Here is a 20235-nt window from a genome sequence, read left to right as displayed (position 1 = left end):
GTAGAGGTAAAACCACAAGTCTTGGTTCCCTAAAGCAAGTCAGGTATCCAGGTACACCATGTCTGTAACAGAGGGTGAAGGGGCTTAAAATAGGTAGGTACAGTATGCATCTGACTGGTTCTTCCACATTGAGAAGTGGCATACCTTCACCACCTCTTTCACGCCCACACACATACATACACCCACACACAGACACAGGCTACACTGGCCCTTCTATATAAGGGGATGAATTTGTTAACGGTAACACACCTCAGCAACTCCAGCCTCAGTCTGCAATCATCCCAGCTGTAATACATTCACACAACGGAACCATGAGCATAAGGACAAAGAATCGCACTGGGACAAGCCCTAATTACATGAGGGACTTCAGCAGCATGTCCTTGGGCTCCAGAAATGGCCCCAGGACCAGCAGCAGCGGCCTCTACATGGGAGGCTCCATCACGGCCGTGACCATCAACCAGAGCCTGCTGGCACCCATCAACCTGGATATCGACCCCAAAATCCAGGCTGTCCGCACCCATGAGATAAACCAGATCAAGGGTCTCAACAACCGCTTTGCCACTTTTATTGATAAGGTACCGTATAAATAGAGTGTTTTTTGCCGCTTGCTGTTTTTTGACTTTTGTTTGTGTGAATGTTCAACTCAAGTGAAAAATACTGGAAAAAATATTAAAAGTCAGAGTTATTGTGGTAAATCCAGAAAATGTATGAAAAGCATTAAAAATGAGGAGTGAGGTGGATTGCATCACATCTTCTTAATAACGGCATTCTTAATAATAATAATAAGAAGAATATGGTTGTGATGATGGTAATGACACTCCAATCTACAGTCGTGGCCAAAAGTTTGGAGAATGACACAATGTCACGACCTTGGTTATCCTTGTTTTCTTTATTATTTTGGTTAGGTCAGGGTGTGACGAGGGTGGTGTGTGTGTTTTTGTCTTGTCTAGGGTTTTTGTATATCTATGGGGTTTTGGTATGTCTAGGTAAATGTAGGTCTATGGTGGCCTGAATTGGTTCCCAATCAGAGGCAGCTGTTTATCGTTGTCTCTGATTGGGGATTCTATTTAGGTTGCCATTTCCCATTTTGGTTTTGTGGGTTATTGTCTATGTGTAGTTGGCTGGCAGCACTCGTGGTATATAGCGTCATGGTTGTTAGTTTGTTTAGTGTTTTTCCTTCATAAAAAGAAGAATGTATGCTTATCACGCTGCCCCTTGGTCTCATCAATATGATGAACGAAACACACAAATATTAATTTTCACAAAGTCTGCTGCCTCAGTTTGTATGATGGCAGTTTGCATATACTCCTGAATGTTATGAAGAGTAATTAATTGCAAAGTCCCTCTTTGCCATGCAAATGAACTGAATCCCCCAAAAACATTTCCACTGCATTTCAGCCCTGCCACAAAAGGACCAGCTGACATCATGTCAGTGATTCTCTCGTTAACACAGGTGTGAGTGTTGACGAGGACAAGGCTGGAGATCACTCTGTCATGCTGATTGAGTTCGAATAACAGACTGGAAGTTTCAAAAGGGGGGTGGTGCTTGGAATCATTGTTCTTCCTCTGTCAAACATGGTTACCTGCAAGGAAACACGTGCGGTCATCATTGCTTGGCACAAAAAGGGCTTCACAGGCAAGGATATTGCTGCCAGTAAGATTGCACCTAAATCAACCATTTATCTGATCATCAAGAACTTCAAGGAGAGCAGTTCAATTGTTGTGAAGAAGGCTTCAGGGCGCCCAAGAGTCCAGCAAGCGCCAGGACCGTCTCCTAAAGTTGATTCAGCTGCGGGATCGGGGTACCACTATTACAGAGCTTGCTCAGGAATGGCAACAAGCAGGTGTGGGTGCATCTGCACGCAAAGTGAGGGGAAGACTTTTGGAGGATGGCCTGGTGTCAAGAAGGGCAGCAAAGAAGCCACTTCTCTCCAGGAAAAACATCAGGGACAGACTGGTATTCTGCAAAAAGTACAGGGATTGGACTGCTGAGGACTCATTAAATGACTCTAAAGTCATTCTCTTTCCGATTGTTTGGGGCATCTGGAAAAAAGCTTGTCCGGAGAAGACAAGGTGAGCGCTACCATCAGTCCTGTGTCATGCCAACAGTAAAGCATCCTGAGACCATTCATGTGTGGGGTTGCTTCTTAGCCAAGGGAATGGGCTCACTCACAATTTTGCCTAAGAACACAACAATGAATAAAGAATGGTACCAACACATCCTCTGAGATCAACTTCTCCCAACCATCCAGGAACAGTTTGGTGACGAACAATGCCTTTTCCAGCATGATGGAGCACCTTGCCATAAGGCAAAAGTGATAACTAAGAGGCTCAGGGAACTAAACATTGATATTTTGGGTCCATGGCCAGGAAACTCCCCAGACCTTAATCCCATTGAGAACTTGTGGTCAATCCTCAAGAGGCAGGTGGACAAACAAACCCACAAATTGTGACAAACTGCAAGCATTGATTATGGGCTGCCATCAGTCAGGATGTGGCCAAGAAGTTAATTGACAGCATGCCAGGGCGGATTGCAGAGGTCTTAAAAGAAGGGTCAACACAGCAAATATTGACTCTTTCCATGATCTTCATGTAATTGTCAATAAAAGCCTTTGACACGTATGAAATGCTTGTAATTATACTTTAGTATTCCATAGTAACATCTGTCAAAAATATCTAAAGACACTGAAGCAGCAAACTTTGTGGAAATTATTATTTGTGTCATTCTCAACTTTTCGCCACGACTGTACATAATTAGAGAACCAATCGTGTATAGTCAATAACAGGCTTAAGACATTGTTTCCTCCTCTTGGAGTATTTAACCCTAGAAGCACCTCTCCCTCTGGGCACTGTTTCAACGTGTGTGTGTGTGTGTGTGTGTGCCAAACATGACGTGTGGACTGAGGAGTCCAAACATCTATAATAACAAATCAATTACTCATGTGTATGTGTGTGTCACAGGTGCGACACCTGGAGCAGCAGAACAAGATGCTGGAGACCAAGTGGAAGCTGATGCAGGACCAGACAACTGCCCCCTCCAACATGGAACCCATGTTCCAGACCTACATCAAAAACCTGCAGAGACAGCTGGACCAGATCAACAATGACAAGGACCGGTTGGATATGGAGAACAGGAACATGCACCATAATGTGGAAGACTTCAAATCAAAGTAAAGACACAGTGACGTTAGTCTGGTTGGAGATCTGTTTGTGCGTTAGCCAATTCCTCTGTCATGTTTGTTGTCATGCAAGACATGCATGCTGGACTGTGACAAACGCCTGCATAATGCGGGGCCAGAGTTGGTCTCCCCTGTTATAGAGACCCTAACCCTATTCTATTGCTTTGGCTTGTTCCAGGTATGAAGATGAGATCAGCAAGAGGAACACAGCAGATCATGACTTTGTCCTGCTGAAAAAGGTATGCAACTGAATAACATTCAGTGAAGAATAGTCTCAGAAATGTATTGTATAGATAAAGTATAGCCAGAGTCCCATTCTGATCTAATCTTACTAATCTGCCGTGGGTGGAAGATTAATAATAGTTAGGGAAAATAGGCAAATCATCAAAGGTGTATTACAAATGTGCCTTTTATGTTCAGTATAGCTTGAGTATTTTCCATGTTGTGAAAGATGTAGCTACAACTAGCTATGTAAACAAGAGTCAGTAATGCAAACATCCCCATATGAACAGGAAAAAAGGGGCTATGACGTGTTATGTGAGGCCGCATCGGGTAGGCATGTTTCTCAGTGTCACAGCTGTTGACTGTCTTCTGATGTCCTGTAGGATGTGGACGCTGGTTACCTGTCCAAGGTGACTCTGGAGGACAGGTTGGCTGGGCTGGAAGAGGAGGTCAACTTCTTGAAGGTCTTGTACGATCAGGTAAGGCAGTGCCCCTATAGTCAAAGATGCCAATACTATAGAGACACGGTATTTAGCACTATAGAGATGACAGAAATGACATTTTCTTTCATGACAGGAGCTGGGTGAGCTGCAGTCTGATGTGAAGGACACCTCTGTGGTGGTTCAGATGGACAACTCCCGGGGCCTGGACATGAACCAGATCATAGCTGACGTCAAGGCCCAGTACGAAGACATCGCTGCTCGCAGTCGGGAGCAGGCCGAGAGCTGGTACAAGACCAAGGTGAGGTCAGGGGTTAGAGAATGAGGAAATCTTAAGGGTTCATGCCTAACGGAGCAGTACAGCGGGTCAAACAATAATTCGTAAAATAAACCTGTCGTCTCTGCCCACATCAGGTTGAAAGTTTGGCCGGCCAGGCTGGCCAGGCTGCAGAGGAGCTGCGCAACACCAAGGCTGAGATCGCCGAGCTGAACCGACTCATCAGCCGCCTGCAGAACGAGATCCTGGCTGTCAAGGGACAGGTGAGCATCGCACCTGACTGGAAGGAGTAATAAAGAATTATATAATTGAAGACTGATTTAATCATAGACTATAGTGTCAGACTTGATAGAACACCACCTTATAATTGAGGAGTACTGTATGTCAAGGCTTGGTGCCAGACTGATTTCTGCTTTGGCCAACTTCTCATTATCAACAATTTGGCACAGCACCAATGTGGCATTGTTGATCGCAAAAACAATGTTACACTCTCAGAATAAAATACCAATATATCTTTGTCTGGGAGGACAAAGACACATTTTAGAATGGAGCAATTAAGTCATATGCCGGATGGCAGCACATGTCTCCGCTCACTGGGAATAATTACACCTACACAAATGGAGGACAGATGATGACACAGTGTTTATGCATACCTGAACTACATAGGCCTACGTTATGCATACAATGTATTCTGGGCTATAATGAAAACCTAATTACTTTAAAAATGACCCATTTCTAACAGCGTGGAGAAAACCACGCTTATTTTTTCTGTTACATTTTCCCCCTTAACCCTATAGAAGGCCAACCTGGAGAGACAGATAACCGAGGTGGAGGAACATGGGGAGATTGTCGTAAAGGATGCCAGGGCTCTAATCAAGGACCTGGAGGTAGCTATGCAGAGAGCCAAGCAGGACATGGCCTGCCAGATCAGGGAGTACCAGGACCTGATGAACGTCAAGCTGGCCTTGGACATCGAGATTTCCACCTACAGGAAACTGCTGGAGGGCGAGGAGACCAAGTAAGGAGATGATGAAACTCTGAGGGACTCAAAGTTCCACTATGACCAGCTCCTCTGCATAGACAGCTTCCGAAATCCATGATGCAGAGAAAATTAAGTGTGTATAGCTGTATGATGTTCTTCTCTCCCTCTTCCGTCCACAGATTTGGACAACAATCAATCACCAACATTTCTACCACAAAGCCTTGTAAGTTCTATCACCCTAATCTACTAAACGCTCCTGACAGAACTATTATCTCTAAAGTTAACATTCTCCTCTCACATTCCTTTACGTTCAAACCTTGTTTTACGAAGGCTTATACTATTGATAGGATTTAGGGATCGAAAACAGGTGTGGTGATTGGCAGGAAGAGGGATAAGGGAATCTTGATGGTGACATGAACCTTTGTAATAACAACCCGCATCCTCCTCTTTTCCCCCCAGACACCATGCCAGAGACCAGCTACCAGCAGCCCACCCGATCTTCTGCTGTCTTCATCAAAATGGTGGAAACCACCGACTCCTCCAGATCGTACCACTGAAAAACAAAATGTTGCTGAGATGCAACATGACTCAGAGGTCATTTTCAGAAGGGGCTACAGTTTCCATAACAATCCGTAGCACTCATAATATATTCATAGCAGCCTATTGATGCAGTCATAGAGCATTATGAGACTAGAGCCCATTGGCTGTGATATTTACCATACTATGAATATTTATAAGACAATATCACCCAAGAATTTGCATCAAGTAAAGTGTTACTGTTACTTTATACCATGGCATTGTTGAATACTTGTTTTTGATTGGCTTGAAGGGCATTCTAGAACATGCACTGTTTTCCTATAACGCATGGTGTATTTGCACAGTAGAATTCAATGGCTATAGTTCATTCTTACATGTTCTAAAGTCGAATTGAAAACATCATTGCAATTGAATTCGATTTTCATAATGGGAAGATAGGACTGGTGATTTAGTTACCCAAAAAGACTTGCAAGTTTAGCTATCATGGCAACTACTGTAGCTATCTAGTAAACTTGCTAGCTTCTTCAGTGGATGTTAAAAACATTCCTACCAGCAAATTAACTCATTTCTATTGGCAATTATGTAAAATTATAGTCATGGTATGAAATGGATAATCAACGCTGGGCTCTTTTCGTTCTCTGGACACTAATGCAACTCTGTGTGAGGTCAGTTCCACTCTGCTAGCACATAGCGGAACACACTGTGTCATTAATTATTTTCCATAGAACGCATAGAGCCCCTCGATGATTATCCCTTACATATACTTCATCATACTACATCAGAGAAATGATCTGTCAACCAGACCTCACAGAACCACTTTATTTGTTATGCTCTACTATAGACTGCATTGAGCTTGTTTCCCAGTATAAGATTAGCCTAAAATCGTTGTCTTTACTTCTATTAAAACGGTTTAATGATGCAATATCATGTACCAAGATGTTCAGACACAAATAGACTCATAATGGGGATCACATGCAATTGTTTGACTCATTCTTCACTTCTGACAGATTATTGACTAGACTACACATCCGCATTCTCTTCATTCCAACCTCCACAAAGTACCAGATGTTGTGTGATGGTTATCATGACAATACCTTTCTATAAGGAAGATAGGCTCCACCCAAATTATTTGCATTCCTGGATCCTTTCACAGCATTATAAGGCTGCGTTGAGATGACCCAATGACCCAGGCCCAGCTCAGTTAATCCCTACCATTGTGACGCAGAGTTGTCATAATGCTTCAGAAAATGTATATTACACCAGGGGCGTTGGTAGACACAATGTAAGTAACCTAATTTATGTCCCTCTAACTGTCCTCTGCTGATCATACAGCTGTTGTATGCATTACTCATGTACCTATGAACCAGATTTATACTATTAACACTGAGCCGGTGTGCCCTAGGAGGAAATCCAGTGTGTCTGTGTATGCAGATGACTCAACACTATACATGTCAGCTACTAAAGCGACTGAAATGACTGCAACACTTAACAAAGAGTTGCAGTTTGCTTCAGAGTGGGTCACAAGGAATGTTAGTCCTAAATATTTCTACATCTCAAAGCATTGTAATTAGGACCAATAATTCACTAAACCCTAAACCTCAATTAAATCTTGTAATAAATCATGTGGAAATTGAGCAAGTTGAGGTGACTAAACTGCTTGGAGTAACCCTGGATTGTAAACTGTCATGGTCAAAACATATGATACAACAGTAGCTAAAATGGGGAGAAGTATGTCCCTAATAAAGTGCTACTCTACCTTCTTTACAGCAGTATCAACAAGGCAGGTCCTACAGGCCCTAGTTTTGTTGCACCTGGACTACTGTTCAGTCGTGTGGTCAGGTGCCACAAAAAGGGAAAATTGCAATTGGCTCAGAACAGGGCAGCACGGCTGGCCGTTTGGATGTACACATAGAGCTAATATTAATAATATGCATGTCGATCTCTCCTGGCTCAAAGTGGAGGAGAGATTGACTTCATCACTACTTGTTTTTATGAGAGGTATTGACATGTTGAATGCAACAAGCTGTCTGTTTCAACTACTGGCGCACAACTCGGACACCCATGCATGCCCCACAAGACATGCCACAAGAGGTCTCTAGAACCGACTATGGGAGGCGCAGAGTACTAAATAGAACCGGGACTACATGAAACTCTATTCCACATCATGTAACTGATGCAAGCAGTAAAATTAGATTTAAAAAATATATAAAAATACACCTTATCGAACAGCGGGGACTGTGAAGCAACACAAACAGGCACAGACACATGCATACACACACGATAACATACACACTATACACACATGTACACATGTATTTTGTACTGTAAACGTGGTAGTGGTGGAGTAGGGAACACAGTGTGTTGTGAAATCTGTGAATGTATTGAAATGGCAGTAGCTAATGGGGATCCATAGTAAATACAAATACACATTTTCACACTCAGCAGACCTGAAACCAGACAATGAGAGAGAGAGTGAGAAGAGAGAGAAAGAGAGAACAAAACAAAATAGGTTTATGTTTTCATAATAGTTTTCTTGTGTATAATTTGAAACAATAAGTGAAAGACAACAACTGGGTTTGTAGGTATAACCAAAGGAAATTGTGGTCATGGGGCAGGTGAGAGTGGGCTTATATAACAGCACATTCAGATATCAATGACTTGGGCTTATTCACTTGATGCAAATAACAGCACATTCAGATAGCAACATCTTGTGAATAATAATAATTTTTAACTAGGCATGTCAGTAAAGAACAAATTCTTATTTACAATGACAGCCTACTGGGGAACAGTGGGTTAATTGCCTTGTTCAAGGAAAGAACAACAGATTTTTACCTTGTCAGCTCGGGGATTTGATCCAGCAACCTTTCGGTTAATGCCCCAACGCTCTAACCACTAGGCTACCTTCCACCCCACAACATACATTTGTTATGTAGAAAAGAGAATAATAGGCAGTCATGCCAGCATCAGGCTGACCAAAACAGATACACTCAGGGTCTTAGTTATAGGCTAGAACTAGAGTCTGGAGTTTTTCTGCATCAGGTCACGTCTTCTTCAGGAAAAACTAGAGTCTAGACACAAGACGACTGGACCCTACCTAACGAAGCTATTTGATATGAAGAGTAAAAAGCCTTTACTGGGCGAGATGCTGATAATTATTGACAGTGCTTGACAGATTAACCCCGCCCACTTTAGCACTCTCCTTCCTTCCACCTCTTGATGAATGGAATGTTGTTTTCAGGAAGTGCAGAAATATTTTTATCTTAGATGAATTGTTGCTAACACCCTACTGTTGTTCTGAATCATACACTTATCTGTCTCTTTGTGGTATGTGATGACTCAACCTAAATGTTACTTTGTGTGTAAATGGCTGTGATTGTACACTATATATACAAAAGTATGTGGACACCCCTTCAAATTAGAGGATTTGGCTATTTCAGCCACACCCTTTGCTGACAGGTGTATAAAATCACGCACACACAGCCATGCAAACTGCATAGACAAACATTGGCAGTAGAATGGCCTTACTGAAAAGCTCAGTGACTTTCAATGTGGCACCGTCATAGGATTTCACCATTCAACAAGTCAGTTCTTCACATTTCTGCCCTGCTAGAGCTGTCCCGGCCAACTGTAAGTACTGTTATTGTGAAGAGGAAACGTCTAGGAGCAACGCACACAAGCTCACAGAACGCATTGGCCCCAGCCTACATCCATGGTGCAGCTGCAACGTTTCCTGGGATTCTCCAACTTTTATCGCCGCTTTATCCGGGGTTACAGCACCCTGGCTTCCCCACTGTCTGCACTCACCTCTCCAAATGTTCTGTTCACATGGTTCCCAGCTGCTGATTGGGCGTTCCAGGATCTCAAACACCGTTTCACCACAGCTCCCATCTTGGTTCATCCTGACCTGTCCTACCAGTTCGTGGTGGAGGCCGATTCTTCGGAAGTCAGAGTGGGGGCTGTCCTGTCCCAGCGTTCTGCCCCGGACTTCAAGTTACACCCCTGCACCTTATTCTGCCATCGCCTCAATGCCACGGAGAGGAACTATCATGTGGGGAATTGTGAGTTTCTCGCGGTGAAGATGGCATTGGAGGAGTGGAGGCACTGGCTGGAGGGGGTGGAACATCCATTCATTGTGTGGACCGACCACAATAACCTGGAATATCTCTACCTCTAAACTCTGCCTGTCCCTCACTGTCCCTGGTCTCACATAGGCCTGGACTTTGTCACTGAAGATAATGGGGCGGCAGGTAGGCTAGTGGTTTGAGCGTTGGACTAGTAACCGAAAGGTTGCAAGATCAAATCCCTGAGCTGACAAGGTAAAAATATGTCGTTCTGCCCCTGAACAAGGCAGTTAACGTCAGCTCAGCTCAGGCTGTCATTAAAAATAAGAGTTTGTTCTTAACTGACTTTCCTAGTTAAATAAAGGTTAAATTCAAAATAAATTGTATTCATCCTGAGGACCATTATCATAGACTGTATATAGACCATTACAAACATCTACTGGCCAATGAGGGACACTACAACAACAGAATGTCATACTTCAGTTCTCATCAAATAAACTAAGCAATATTGTATACTGGATTGAGCCATGAAACAAACAGTGTGCACACATGACAAAATACTGTAGTATCTGCTGTAGTGTTTGTGTGGACATGACGGTGGTATACTGTCATATTTGCATATATTGCATCAAACAACAACATTGACGAATACGCTGATTCGGTGACCGAGTTCATTAGAACGTGCGTTGAAGATGTCGTTCCCATAGCAACGATTAAAACATTCCCAAACCAGAAACCGTGGATTGATGGCAGCATTTGCTGAAATTGAAAGCGCAAACCACTGCTTTTAATCAGGGCAAGGTGACGGAAACATGACCGAATACAAACAGTGTAGCTATTCCCTCCGCAAGGCAATCAAACAAGCTAAGCGTCAGTATAGAGACAAAGTAGAATCTCAATTCAACGGCTCAGACACAAGAGGTATGTGGCAGGGTCTACAGTCAATCACGGATTACAAAAAGAAAACCAGCCCCGTCACGGACCAGGATGTCTTACTCCCAGGCTGACTAAATAACTTTTTTGCCCGCTTTGAGGACAATACAGTGCCACTGACACGGCCGCAACCAAAACATGTGGACTCTCCTTCACTGCAGCCGACATGAGGAAAACATTTAAACGTGTCAACTGTTATATAAATAATCTAATATAAAGCGTTACTAGCAGACCAAAGCTCTGGTTAAACCGGATGCCCTCAGACAACTCTGGGCCCAGTGTCCTCAGTCAAGTCTAGAGCCTGTGTGCAATAACATGAGTATCCGAAGGACACACATCTGCCATCACGCAAGTATACTCCCTGTAAAACTACAAAGAGCAGCCTGCAACAATAACGAGCTTAGAAGTGCCAAGCTATCTCACTGACATTGACCCTTTCATGCACTCCTGCATAAACAGGAAACACCTGCGCCTAAAGCAGACACTGCTAGTTTCCCCTATCTTTCGTTCCTAGACACACAAACATCTCATAAAGCACTGTACACTCACACTCTACCCCCCCCTACTGGTCGGGTGCCAAGAGCAAAGGACTTTGCTGTGCATCAATGGGGCCCGCTCTGGCTAGAGCAAGGCCCGCCTCCAACTCTTCAGGACCAGTCAGAAGATCAACACGAGAGACTCCACCTACATTATTCTGTGTATACATTCTGCTGTAAACTCTGGCTGAGCAGCCTAATTATTCTGACTCCTCACAGAGTCACATTCCTTAGGTCCGTGCACGATGTAGAACAAGATATCTTTGACTCAATAAATTGCCTTTTGATACACCTGATTCCACTCTGTCCAGCGTCGTTGTTTTGCATTCCCTCTCCAGTATGTAAACACCAACACAACCCTCGCAAGGCTGCAGGCCCATACGACATCCCCAGCCGCGCCCTCAGAGCATGCGCAGACCAACTGGCTGGTGTGTTTACGGACATATTCAATCAATCCCTATCCCAGTCTGTTGTTCCCACATGCTTCAAGAGGGTCACCATTGTTCCTGTTCCCAAGAAAGCTAAGCTAACTGAGCTAAACGACTACCGCCCCGTAGCACTCACTTCCGTCATCATGAAGTGCTTTGAGAGACTAGTCAAGGACCATATCACCTCCACCCTACCTGACACCCTAGACCCACTCCAATTTGCTTACCGCCCAAATAGGTCCACAGACGATGCAATCTCAACCACACTGCACACTGCCCTAACCCATCTGGACAAGAGGAATACCTATGTGAGAATGCTGTTCATCGACTACAGCTCGGCATTTAACACCATAGTGCCCTCCAAGCTCGTCATCAAGCTCAAGACCCTGGGTCTCGACCCCGCCCTGTGCAAGTGGGTACTGGACTTCCTGACGGGCCGCCCCCAGGTGGTGAGGGTAGGCAACAACATCTCCACCCCGCTGATCCTCAACACTGGGGCCCCACAAGGGTGCGTTCTGAGCCCTCTCCTGTACTCCCTGTTCACCCACGACTGCGTGGCCACACACGCCTCCAACTCAATCATCAAGTTTGCAAACGACACAACAGTGGTAGGCTTGATTACCAACAACGACGAGACGGCCTACAGGGAGGAGGTGAGGGCCCTCAGAGTGTGGTGTCAGGAAAATAACCTCACACTCAACGTCAACAAAACTAAGGAGATGATTGTGGACTTCAGGAAACAGCAGAGGGAACACCCCCCTATCCACATCGATGGAACAGTAGTGGAGAGGGTAGTAAGTTTTAAGTTCCTCGGCGTACACATCACAGACAAACTAAATTGGTCCACCCACACAGACAGCATCGTGAAGAAGGCGCAGCAGCGCCTCTTCAACCTCAGGAGGCTGAAGAAATTCGGCTTGTCACCAAAAGCACTCACAAACTTCTACAGATGCACAATCGAGAGCATCCTGTCGGGCTGTATCACCGCCTGGTACGGCAACTGCTCCGCCCACAACCGTAAGGATCTCCAGAGGGTAGTGAGGTCTGCACAACGCATCACCGGGGGCAAACTACCTGCCCTCCAGGACACCTACACCACCCGATGTCACAGGAAGGCCATAAAGATCATCAAAGACAACAACCACCCGAGCCACTGCCTGTTCACCCCGCTATCATCCAGAAGGCGAGGTCAGTACAGGTGCATCAAAGCTGGGACCGAGAGACTGAAAAACAGCTTCTATCTCAAGGCCATCAGACTGTTAAACAGCCACCACTAACATTGAGTGGCTGCTGCCAACACACTGACTCAACTCCAGCCACTTTAATAATGGGAATTGATGGGAAATGATGTAAAATATATCACTAGCCACTTTAAACAATGCTACCTAATATAATGTTTACATACCCTACATTATTCATCTCGTATATATTCGTATATACTGTACTCTATATCATCTACTGCATCTTTATGTAATACATGTATCACTAGCCACTTTAACTATGCCACTTTGTTTACATACTCATCTCATATGTATATACTGTACTCAATACCATCTACTGTATCTTGCCTATGCCGCTCTGTACCATCACTCATTCATATATCTTTATTTACATATTCTTTATCCCCTTACACTTGTGTCTATAAGGTAGTAGTTTTGGAATTGTTAGCTAGATTACTTGTTGGTTATTACTGCATTGTCGGAACTAGAAGCACAAGCATTTCGCTACACTCGCATTAACATCTGCTAACCATGTGTATGTGACAAATAAAATTTGATTTGATTTGATATTTTCTGTAGTGTTTTTGCAGACATGACTAGTATATTGTTGTTTTAACAGTTTACTATCGTATAAATATTGCAGCATTACTATAGTAAAAAAAAACTATAGTATATATTATTGTAATTACTGTAGTATTTTTGCAGACTTTACTGTGGTATTCACTATGATATTTTGTTTTATTATCTTTGACATAGAAAGTGGGGACTTCCTTCTTGAAGAAATAATAGAAAAGAGCACATTTTCAATAACCTGTAGTTAGGGCTGGCTACTGAACAGATAGTTCAGCACTTACTTTCTATAAGCTTTTGGGAACACAATATATGGTCTATACTTGGCATGTACGTTTCTCACTCATGGATGGCACACATTGTAATATGAGGGATAGGAATGGCTGGAGTATATGCAAATAAAATGTTGTAGTTTAAAACCTGTTTGGGATAGGGGGCAGCATTTTCACATCTGGATGATAAGCTTGCCCAGAGTAAACTGCCTGCTACTCAGGCCCAGTTGCTAATATATGCATATTAGTAGATTTGGATAGAAAACACTCTGAAGTTTCTAAAACTGTTTGAATGATGTCTGTGAGTATAACAGAACTCATATGGCAGGCAAAAACCTGAGACAAATCCAACCAGGAAGTGGGAAATCTGAGGTTTGTAGTTTTTCAACTAATTTCCAATCCAATATACAGTGTCTATGGGGTCATATTGTACTTCCTAAGGCTTCCACTAGATGTCAACAGTCTTTAGAACCTTGTTGGAGGATTCTACTGTGAGTGGGGGCTAATGAGAGCTGTTTGAGCCAGGTGTGTGGCAGAGTGCCATGAGCTGATCTCAAGACAAAGGAATTCTCCGGTTGGAACATTATTGTAGATTTTTGTTCAAAACATCCTAAAGATTGATTCTATACATCGTTTGACATGTTTCTACGAACTGTAATATGACTTTTCATCTGAACTTTCGCCTGGAATTTCTCGCGCCTCGTGAGTTTGGATTTGTGAACTGAACGCTCCAACATAAATGATGGACTTTATCGAACAAATCAAACATTTGCTGTGAAACTGGAATTCCTGGGAATACATTCTGATGAAGATCATCAAAGGTAAGCGAATATTTATAACGCTATTTCTGACTTTTACTGACTCCACAACATGGCGGATATCTGTGTGGCTTGTTTTTGTTGTCTGAGCGCTGTACTCAGATTATTGCATGGTTTGCTTTATCCGTAAAGTTTTTTTGAAATCTGACACAGCGGTTGCATTAAGGAGAAGTATATCTGTAATTCTGTGCATAACACTTGTATCTTATATTAAAGTTTATGATGAGTATTTCTGTAAACTCTCTGCAAATTCACCGGATGTTTTCGAGGCACATTACTGAACAATAACACGCCAATGTAAATTGAGATTTTTGGATATAAATATGAACTTTATCGAACAAAACATACATGTATTGTGTAACATGAAGTCCTATGAGTGCCATCTGATGAAGATTATCAAAGGTTAGGTGATTAATTTGATCTCTATTTCTGCTTTTTGTGGCTCCTCTCTTTGGCTGGAAAATGGATGTATGTGTTTTTGTGACTAGGCTCTGACCTAACATAATCATATGTTGTGCTTTCGCTGTAAAACCTTTTTGAAATCGGACACGATGGGTAGATTAACAAGAAATTAAGCTTTAATTTGGTGTATTGCACTTGTGAATGTATGAAAGTTACATATTTCAAAAAATTTCACTCACTGCCTTTTCAGCGAAATGTTGTCGAGGCGTTCCGCTAGCCATAAGAAGATAACGATAGTAAAACTGTGGTGTTTTACTAGTTTATTTTACGGACATACTGTAGTAGGCCCTATTTAATATAGTATTCTACAGTATACTACAAAATTCTATAGTAAGTACTTTACATGATCGAGGGATACTACAGTAGGGATACTGTAGTATCACTCGATTGTGTAGTGCTTAATATAGTGTCATGACGTGGCCCTTCCTGGGTATAGATTGTGGCATCCCCCTCTCTCCCTCTCTCCCTCCCTCTCCTACACTCAGGCTCTGTTCTGTTAGGTCATAAATTCCTTGCGGAGACTCTCTCCCCCTGGCCATGCAGAAAGAGACACATAGAGAGAACAAAGGATTTCACATGGCGAACTCCTAAATCGCCAAAATGGGGATTTGATACATAATGTCCACTTGTGAGGTGGGAATGGTCCATGGACACTTAAGGGACAGGTATGACGAATGTGTTTTATTTGGTAACCTCAGAGAGGACAGGAAACACACATAACTATATCTCTGAATATGTACATTTCTCAATTATTAGGTTTGCATCTAATTCTTGTATAAAATGAATGAGTAAAGATTAAACTATTTGTGAAATGATGTAATATGATGTTAAACCTTTAATGTGAAAGAATTCTATTCCCTTTGAAGTTTAACTAAGTCATTGGCCCGCCCCCGTGAGCACAGACATGATCTGGCGTCATAGACCCGCCTTTTCTATTGTTACGAATAAAACCCACTCCTGAGGAAATCCTCTTTAGACCACGCGTACCTGTGATTGCGAATAGTTATTGAATTCCTAACCATACCACGTGGAGCATTGGCTACATGGCTGGAAATAGTTCAACTCTGAGACTATCAATCCCTACAGAATAAGAGCAAATCTTAGATAATAATTACTAGTGTGCAGCTAGAAATTATGTCAATCTGGGATGTGAAGACCGACAACAGCCGAAATATCTATCTATGAGAGCATTTCTGAATGGTACTCTGAAGTATCCATTCTAACCACGAAAGCCTTTGATCTACAGGGAAGCAGAAAGAGAGAGAGAGACTCGGATGAACTCTCCAACAGAAGGACTGACGATTCCAACAGAGATCACGACGACACACTGGGCGTAAATATATATTGATTGCAATTATTCCCAAATGAGTGAGCGTTCATGTGCAAAGTAGGTGAACGGATGATCTCCGCATGTGTGGTTCCCACCGTGAAGCATGGAAGAGGAGGTGTGATGGTGTGGGGGTGCTTTGCTGGTGACACTGTCAGTGATTTATTTAGAATTCAAGGCACACTTAACCAGCATGGCTACTACCGCATTCTGCAGCGATACGCCATCCATTCTGGTTTGCGCTTAGTGGGACTATCATTTGTTTTTAAATAGGACAATGACCCAAACCTCACCTCCAGGCTGTGTAAGGGCAAATTGATCAATAAGGAGAGTGATGGAGTGCTGCAACAGAAGACCTGGCATCCATAATCACCCAATGTCAAACCAATTGAGATGGTTTGGGATGAGTTGGACCACAGAGTGAAAGGAAAACAGCCAACAAGTGCTCAGCATATGTAGAAACTCCTTCAAAACTGTTATTCCAAATGAAGCTGGTTGAGAGAATACCAAGAGTTTGCAAAGATGTCATCAAGGCATGGCTACTTTGACGAATCTCAAATATAAAATATATTTTGATATGTTTAACACTTTTTTGGTTACTACATGAAATATCTGTTATTTTGTAGTTTTGATCTCTTCACTAACATTCTACAATAAAGAAAAACCCTTGAATGAGTAGGTGTGTCAAAACTTTTGACTGGTACTGTAGGTACAGCAGATCTCTTTATTGTATGAGACACTTTTAAATGTACTTTTAGAGGTCATTCAATATAATATTAGTCATTAAAACAAAAGCAATTTAGGTCAAAAGAGATTAAACTAACTGGACAGAGGGAACCACAACTTCATCCTTTTAGGTTGGGGAACAAGTGGGGTTGGTAACCCAGAGCACACTCAAAAGGAGACATACCTGACAATGCGTTGGTGAGGGTGTTATGGGCATATTCAATCCAGGGTAGCTAAGCACTCCAGGAAGGGTTAGCAGAAGTCACGCAGCGTAGGGCAGTCTCCATCTCTTGGTTGGCCCGTTCAGCCTGGCCGTTGGTCTGGGGGTGATACCCAGAAGAAAGACTGACATTGAAACCAAGAGAGAAGGATGGATCTCCATAACTGGGAGGTAAACTGGGGTCCTCTGTCGGAGTCAATGTAGGTGGGAATGCCATGCAGATGAAACACATGGGATACTAGCAGGGCCGCAGTCTCTATGGAGAACGGGAGCATGGAGAGGGGAATGAAGTGAGCCACTTTGGAAAACCTGTCAATAATGGTGAGGATGATGGAGTTACCATTAGATGGGGGAAGGCCAGTGACGAAGTCCATAGCTATGTGTGACCAGGGGTGACTGGGTATGGGAAGAGGGCAAATCAGACCGGAAGTGGGTTTAGTGGCGTTTTTGTTCCGGGCACAAACCGAACAGGCTGAGATAAACTCCTGGACATCTCTCTCCATGGTGGGCAACGACAGACGCAGGAAGGCGAGGGTCCGGTTCATACCAGGGTGACAGGTGAGGTGGGTAGAATGGCCCCATTGAAGAACGTCAGAGCAAACACAATCTGGAACAAACAGAGCATTACTTGGACTGTTACCCGGGTCAGGCTGGTTCTGCTGAGTCTGGCGCTTATGGGACTCGATCAACCAGGCGACGGCGGCAAAAACGCAGGACGATGGCACAATGGCTTCCGGCTCGGTACCCGTGTTGTCGGTGGTGAACTGGCGGGAGAGGGCATCAGGCTTAGTATTCTTCGAACCGAGGCGATAAGTGAGTGTGAAATTGAATCTACCGAAGAACAAGGCCCACCTGGCTTGCCGGGAGTTCAGATGTTTGGCGATCTGGAAGTAGGACACGTTTTTATGGTCAGGCCACATGATGAAGGGGGGTACAGAGCCCTCCAGTCAGTAACGCCATTCCTCAAGAGCCAGCTTAACTGCCAGGAGTTCCCGGTTTCCGATGTCAAAATTCCTCTCTGCAGGTGAGAGCTTACGGGAAAATAATGCACATGGGTGGACCTTCTGATCAGAGGGGGAACATTGAGACAGAACAGCACCTACCCCGGTGTCAGAGGCGTCCACGATGAATTGGAGTTCTGGGTTGGGCTGAGTAAGGACCAGAGAGGAGGTGAAGCGACGCTTGAGTTCCAGGAATGCTGCCTCTGCCTCAGGTGTCCAGTGGAACGGAGTGGAGGTGGAGGTGAGAGTGGTGAGAGGTGCTGCCAGACGGCTGTAGTTGCGGATGAAACATCTCTAAAAGTGTGCAAACCCCAGGAAACGCTGTAGCTGCTTCAGGTTGGAGGGCGCAGGCCACTCTGTGACTGCCATGACTTTGGCGGGGTCCATAGGTAACTGTCCCTGTGCAATAATATAACCCAGGAAAGACACTGAGGCAGCATGGAACTCACATTTTTCAGCTTTAACAAAAAGCTTATTCTCCAACAGCCATTGGCGAACTTGGCGAACGTGTTGCTGGTGAGCCTCAGGGTCCTTGGAAAAAATCAGGATGTCATCTAAATAGACAAAAACGAAGCATCCAATCACACCCCTCAGCACATCATAAGGTAAGACCATAAGGTATGACCAAATACTCAAAGTGACCAAGTGGTGTGTTGAACGCAGTCTTCCACTCGTCCCCCTCTCTTATGCAGGCAAGGTGGTAGGCATTCTGGAGGTCGAGTTTGGTAAACACCATGGCACCATGGAAGGAGGGGGGAGCAGAGCTGATAAGTGGCAAGGGATACTTGTTCTTAACTTTGATATTATTCGGGCCACGGAAGTCTATGCATGGCCTCAGTGACCCATCCTTCTTCTTCACAAAGAAAAACCCAGCACCCACCAGAGAGGTAGATGGCTTGATAAGTCCTGCAGCCAGAGAATCCTGGATGTACCTCTCCATAGCCTCTTGCTCAGGGCAAGAGAGGTTAAACAACCAGCTACTTGGGAGAGGAGCTCCAGGCTGGAGGTCAACGGCGCAGTCGTACGGCCGACAAGGTGGCAGTGACAGGGCGTGGTGCTTGCTGAACACAGGAGCTGATCGGCACAGACAAGGCAGGGGGAAGGGCGGAATGTAGACAATTAGAGTGATAAAATGAACTCCAACTGGTTACCTTTCCGGCGGTCAAGTCAATCTGTGGGTTGTGTACCTTTAACCACGGAAGGCCAAGAACCAGGGGAGAGTAAGGACAGTCGAATATGTGGAACCTGATCTTTTCCTGGTCATTTCCAGAGAGACGCAGTATGACAGAGACGGTTCTCTCACAGACACGGGCGAGGAGCTGTCCATTGAGAGCGTTGGCATTGAGGGGTGAATCGAGTTGGACAGTGTCCAGCCCAACTGGATAGCTACACCTTGGTCCAGGAAGCTCTCATCGGCACCCAAATCAATGAAAATAGACTGAGGAAAAGCCTGGCTCTGCCACACAAGCGCTTTCTGGAATGCTCCCTGAAGGGCCTCCTCATTCCAGCCGCTCTCAGCGGCGAGGGTGCGAAACTCACATGCTATCTCAGCAACACTATGGGGGCCTTGACGGAGGGACAGGAGTCATTTCGCGGCATCCTTGAAGCAGATGGGGGACTGTCTCTCCCACACCGCCATGGCCCTGGAGAGGGTTGCTCCACGGAGGCAGCCAATCAGAAAGGAAATTGTGGCCCGTTTGCAAGCATAGGGCTGTTACTCAAATACTAGTGAACATTGTACCAAAAAGGCTCTGCAAGCTCCAAGGTTGCCATTGTAACGCTTGGGAGTCAGAACAAACGGCTCCCGAGGCGGAGAAGAAGGACATGGGACTGGTTATGAGCTCTGGGCGAAGGTTCGGCTATGTAGGTCAGACAGACTCTGTGAAAACTCTTTGATGTGCTCCAGTAGGGTTTTCAGGACTTGGTCATGTTGCTCAAGCAGAGCGCCTTGACCGGCGAGGATTTGGTGGAAAGGATCTGTGTCTGCTGGGTTCATCTCTTTGGCCAGATCGTACTGTTATGCG

General features: G+C 44.3%; 1 protein-coding gene across 1 annotated transcript; it reads left to right on the top strand.

Annotated features, from left to right (window-relative positions):
- Positions 1 to 171: 171 nt before the first annotated feature.
- On the top strand, positions 172 to 7271 carry LOC109869835 (intermediate filament protein ON3). Its single transcript, XM_020460107.2, has 9 exons — positions 172 to 575; positions 2962 to 3170; positions 3358 to 3418; positions 3785 to 3880; positions 3978 to 4142; positions 4256 to 4381; positions 4916 to 5136; positions 5280 to 5323; positions 5560 to 7271. Exons 1-9 carry the CDS (start codon positions 312 to 314, stop codon positions 5655 to 5657), a joined length of 1284 nt encoding a protein of 427 aa, XP_020315696.1. The 5' UTR covers positions 172 to 311; the 3' UTR covers positions 5658 to 7271.
- Positions 7272 to 20235: the final 12964 nt, after the last annotated feature.

The sequence above is a fragment of the Oncorhynchus kisutch genome, linkage group LG24 (assembly GCF_002021735.2).
Source record: "Oncorhynchus kisutch isolate 150728-3 linkage group LG24, Okis_V2, whole genome shotgun sequence".
In the NCBI taxonomy this organism is placed as follows: domain Eukaryota; kingdom Metazoa; phylum Chordata; class Actinopteri; order Salmoniformes; family Salmonidae; genus Oncorhynchus; species Oncorhynchus kisutch.
Note: the sequence above shows the minus strand (reverse complement) of the source record. Positions and strands in the feature narration are given on the sequence as shown.